This window comes from Rutidosis leptorrhynchoides, chromosome 3 (genome assembly GCF_046630445.1).
Source record: "Rutidosis leptorrhynchoides isolate AG116_Rl617_1_P2 chromosome 3, CSIRO_AGI_Rlap_v1, whole genome shotgun sequence".
NCBI classification, from domain to species: Eukaryota; Viridiplantae; Streptophyta; class Magnoliopsida; order Asterales; family Asteraceae; genus Rutidosis; species Rutidosis leptorrhynchoides.
In genome coordinates, this window is record NC_092335.1 from 559,442,297 (window position 1) to 559,448,041 (window position 5,745).

At 39.9% G+C, this 5,745-nt stretch overlaps 1 protein-coding gene across 1 annotated transcript; it reads right to left on the reverse strand.

Annotated features, from left to right (window-relative positions):
• Positions 1–936: 936 nt before the first annotated feature.
• Positions 937–5,232, reverse strand: LOC139902058 (uncharacterized). Its single transcript, XM_071884716.1, has 7 exons — positions 4,286–5,232; positions 4,033–4,217; positions 2,389–3,035; positions 2,097–2,346; positions 1,802–1,997; positions 1,558–1,687; positions 937–1,476 (listed from the first exon to the last, which is right to left on the reverse strand). Exons 1-7 carry the CDS (start codon positions 5,230–5,232, stop codon positions 937–939), a joined length of 2,895 nt encoding a protein of 964 aa, XP_071740817.1.
• Between the last annotated feature and the right edge of the window lie 513 nt (positions 5,233–5,745).

Consider the following 5,745-nt stretch of genomic DNA (forward strand, 5'->3'; position numbering starts at 1 on the left):
GAGTTGTACCACTGGCATATTTCCCTGTAGCTTGGTAACTACTATTTACATGGGCATTGTAAACGCGAATCCTGTTGATAGATCTATCGGGCCTGACAACCCCAATCGGACTGGACGACCAGTATTCAACGGTTGCACAGTACTTCGTTTCAGTGACTACACTTGGTACGGTGTAGTAAGATTTCATAATAAATGGAATATGCGACGTTGATTAAATGTTAAGTACGGTTACCAAGTGCTCAACCACTTAGAATGCTTTACATACACTTGCGAGTGTATTATGTTTATGATAACGGAAATCTTGTGGTCTATTAATATATTGAAATGATTATCATGATAAACCTATGAACTCACCAACCTTTTGGTTGACACTTTTAAGCATGTTTATTCTCAGGTACGAATTAAGTCTTCCGCTGTGCATTTGCTCATTTTAAGGACATTACTTGGAGTCGATCATCGTAATGGGACCAAATGTTGATGACGTCGTCCAGGTGGATTAGGACGGGTCCTTTCACCCGGTAACTAGACTTAACGTATGTATATCACCCCCTAAAAGTGCACTTGGCGAGTGCGTTTGTTCTCGAAGTATTAAACACCCGTTAAATGCTAGCGCGACTAGCCCGAGTGGGGATGTCAAACCCTATAGATCCATATCTAAGATTCGCGTCTACCAGTTCAAAAACCAATAGTTAAACGTTACCGTGCCAAAGGGAAAGTTTATGCCGTTATATAACCCACACTATAAGAGATGTAAATTCAACCGTGCCTCTCTTCATTGATATCAAAGGTATATATACACAATACAAACTTAGTCCCCAAGACATTCCAACTATTACCTATAAATATATGGAATGTTAAACTAGGACTCATAATAGAATATATGTTACAAAGATAGAGATATACTAAATCTCTTATACATATAGAGATATACGGCTGCTAATAGTCCCCCGCAGTCGAAGCAGGAGGTAAACGGACGTGAAGAATGTCTCGAAATTCATCAAATAAGACGAGTGGTAACCCTTTCGTGAAAACATCTGCAATCTGGTAACGAGATGGGACATGAAGAACCCGAACTTGTCCTCGAGCAACCTGATCACGCACAAAATGAATGTCTAACTCTATATGTTTCGTACGTTGATGCTGAATTGGATTACTTGACATAAAGACAGTACTGACATTATCACAGTAAACAACAGTGGCTTTATGAACTGGACGATGAAGTTCTAATAATAAGTTACGTAACCAGCAGGATTCAGAGACCACATTTGCTACACCACGATACTCTGCTTCAGCACTAGATCGAGAAAGAGTAGCCTGCCTTTTTGAAGACCATGAAATTAAGTTATCACCAAAATAAACACAATAACCCAAAGTAGACCGACGTGTATCCGGGCAACCTGCCCAATCAGCATCAGTGTATGAAACCAGATGTTGAGTACGTAACCTGTACAAATGAAGACCATAATGGACGGTGCCCTGTATGTACCGAAGAACACGTTTGAGAGCATGCATATGACTATCATGAGGAGCATGCATATGTAAACAAATTTATTGAACCGCATAAGAGATGTCAGGACGTGTGAATGTCAAATACTGTAGTGCGCCGGCCAAACTGCAAAACTCAGTGCGATCAGAATATAGTTTCCCTGTTTTGCCACTCTGTTTGGGTTTAGTATCCACCGGAGTCCTGGACGGTTTACAAGTACTCATTCCAGCTCATTCTAAAATTTCTCGAGCATATTTTGTCTGATTAAGAAAGAGACCCTGTGATGTATGATGAATGCAAATGCCCAAAAAATACTGTATGCTTCCAAGATCCTTCATAGCAAACTCTCCAGATAAATTATGAATAATAGTACGGCGTAAAGTATCAGAAGATGCAGTTAATATAATGTCATCAACATATAGCAATAAATAAGCAATATCATAACCATTGCGATATATAAATAAAGAATGATCGCAACGACTATGGACAAACCCAAGTGTAGACACATATGCTGCAAAACATTGATACCAAGCCCGAGGGGCTTGCTTAAGACCGTATAGAGACTTCTTCAAATGACATACATAATCTGGTCATGAAGGATCACGAAAACCCATGGGCTGATGCATAAAAACGGTCTCATGTAGATTGCCATGAAGAAAGGCATTCTTGACATCAAGCTGATGAATGGCCCATGAATTTGCTAATGCTAAGCTAATTACAACCCTGATGGTAACGGGCTTAACTACAGGACTAAATTTCTCGGTACAATCAATGCCAACCTGTTGTGACCTGCCATCACCAACCAAACGAGCTTTGTATCGCTCAAAAGTACCGTCAGATCGAAACTTATATTTAAAAATCTACATAGAACGTATAACATGCATATCATTAGTACGAGGTACCAAATCCCAAGTCCCATTTTTAATAAGTGCCTGAAACTCGTCGGTCATGGCACATTTCCAGTTAGGGTCATTAAGGGCCTCTTTTAGGTTTTTCGGAATAGGTGAGATAGGGTTAGCAGTGACTGAAAGATTGAATGGATTTTTGGGTTTAAAAATACCGGACATAGAACGTGTAGTGATAGTGCGAGCTGGGGGTGGAGTATGAAAGACGGGACCGAGAGGTGGAGTTGGTGGGCTGTTCGATGTTTCTGTTACCGAAGGTAAGGAGGCAGATTGGGCCGATTCAGTGTGGGCCGTAGGTAAAGACTGGGCCCAGTGTGGTGATTGGGAGTGAGCTAAAGTAGGAGATTGTGCTCGTTGAGCCGAAGAGGAGGATTGGCTCGTAGAGGAGCCAGAAGAAGGAGATTGGGTTTGTGGGGTTATCGGTGTTTGGGCCGGTGGACTGGGCTGGTAGGGCATTTGTGGTTGTGGAATATTTGTTGGTAATATGGAGATGGGAGAGTGAAGAACGTCGTATTGTTCAGGTTGGGGTGTTTGTGATTTATCGAAAGGGAACGAGGTTTCATTGAAGAGAACATGTCTAGAAATTATGATTGTGCGGGTTTGTAGATTATAGCATTTATATCCGCGATGAGTGGTGGGGTAGCCTGGAAAAACATAAGGTGTAGACCGTGGTTGGAGTATATTTATAGTGGTGGCGGGAAAGAGAGGGTAGCATAGGCACCCAAAGACTTTGAGGTGATCGTAATTTGGTTGACGATTGTAAAGAACATGAGTGGGGGTGAGATTTTTGAGAAGCTTGGATGGAAGAATATTTAAAAGATACGTGGCAGTAGATAACGCATGATGCCAAAAGTTTAGTGGCATGGAAGAGTGGGAGAGAAGAATAAGAAGAATGTTATTGATGGCACGTATTTTTCTTTCGGCTTTGCCATTTTGTGGTGAGGTGTGAGGACACAAGAAACGAAAAGTGATGCCATTTTGGTTACAAAATTTATGAAAAGACGAGTTGTTGTATTCGGTACCGTTATCATATTGAATTGTTTTAATGGGCATTGAGAATTGGGTAAGTATGTTTTTGTGAAAATTATTAAAGGTTTCAAATACTTGTGATTTATGACCTATCGGAAATGTCCATAAAAAATTGGAATAATCATCTAGAAAGAACACATAAAATCTATGTCCGGAGGAACTAACTACAGGTGAGGTCCACACATCAGTATGTATAATTTGAAATGGAGCGGTAGTAACAGAAGTAGAATCATTAAACGGTAACTTTATATGTTTGCCAAGAACACATGACTCACAAAGTGGTGAGTTTTTATTACAACTATGAAAAGAAATTTTATTATTCTTAAGACAACGTAAAATATTGGCGCCGGTGTGTCCGAGACGTTGGTGCCAATATCTTTATTAATAGCAAGAAACGAAGACGGGGAGCTAAGGACTTGAGCGGCGAAAGGTGTGAGTGGGTAGAGGTCCCCCGTACTATTACATCTCATGAGTTGGATTCCTTTCCTGAAATACTTCACAGTAAAACCAAACGGATCAAATGTTAATGCAAGATTATTATCGGTGGTGTAGTGCCATTCCCGACAATAATATGTTTCGAAGTGCTCAAATTAAAATAGGGACGGAGATTACCTCGATTACCAGTCATGTAAGAAGAAGCGCCTGTATCCATGTACCATTTATCGTCAGGCGGGTTCAGTGACATAGTATAAAGAGCTTGGTCGATGTCAGTAGGTGTATAAGATGACGTGTTGGATGCATAATTAGCCTGAGGACGTGGGCCGAGAATGCCTGCTGATGCTGCTGAATTATTGGGCCTGGCCCAAGGCGAAGTAGGATATGGACAAGGTGAGTTGGAAGAGGTCCATTGCTGTTGATTGTGAACCGGTCCAAACCACTGATTATTGCAATTGGGCCAGTTCCAGTTGCTGTTTTGTGAGGCCCAAGGGGAGGCCTGGCCCAAGCTTGCAACAGATTACCAGATTGATTGTTATTGTGAGAGGTATTACACCCTCTACCCCGATAGCTGCATCCACCTCGGTTCCTACCACCTCGGCCACAATAACCACCATTATTGAAGGTACGATTATTAGTATTCGAGTCCCGTCCAGTATTCTGTTGTTGTTGGTTGTCAGAGTTCTCGGTTGTTGCTACTAAGGCCGTTGAAGAATCATTAGGGTTAGCCATGGCTGCTTTGCGGTTCTTGAGAGATTCCTCAAGAATTAGCTTCGATCGTGCATCGTAGAATGTCGGTAGCTTTTTCATTTGATTGATGTGAGTACCAATTGCAGCATAGTTGTCATTTAATCCAGCAACTAGTTGAAGAACAAGTCGTTTTCGATCGACCTTAGCATCGACATTAGCAAGTTGATCAGAGAGCATCTTAAGCTCCTGACAATAGGCTGAAACATTCGGGAAATTGTCTAGCTTAGTGTTGAGGAATTGATTCTCGAGAGCTAAGGCTCGAGAATTTTTGTTGTCGTGAAAAATATTCTTCAAACGCTCCCAGGCTTGCTTTGCGGTGGTGTCGGGTTCTAAGATTGTGTGCATAACATCAATGGATATGGTGGCATATATCCATTGAAGAACAATTTCATCTTGACGATGCCAAAGCTCGATATTGTTGGAGTCATCTGTTTCCTTGCCTTTGGAAGATGTAGCAGGAGAATCAGAGGTGAGATGATCAAAAACATCATGTGCTCTACAATGAATCTTGAAGAGTTCACACCAAGAGGCATACTTGCTTATTTCCATATCCAATTTGAATGGGACAGAATGTTGAATATGATGGATTGGTTGTGCTGCCAATGATTTTAAAGTATCTGTAGACATGTTGCTGGAGTAAGAAAACCGAAAAAGGATGTAAAGTATTTGTAGAAAACGTGAATAGAAGAGACAAGATTGAAGAAGTCGTGGATTTATTGGAAGAGAAGGGTGTTTTGATTGTAGTGACCCGAACTTTTTCATGTTTATATATATTAAATGAAATTGATATTTATATGATTAAGTGTTTCTAACATGTTAAGCAATCAAACTTGTTAAGACTTGATTAATTGAAATAGGTTTCATATAGACAATTGACCACCCAAGTTGACCGGTGATTCACGAACGTTAAAACTTGTAAAAACTAAATGATGACATATATATAATTATATATATAGTTAACATGATATTATGATAAGTAAGTATCTCATTAGGTATTTTAACAATGAGTTATATACATAAAATTGAGTTTATTGAATTAAGAAACTCGAAACAATATATATAACGATTATCGTTATAACAACGTCTTAATAAATACATATGAATCATATTAAGATATTGATACACTATGTTTAATCATGA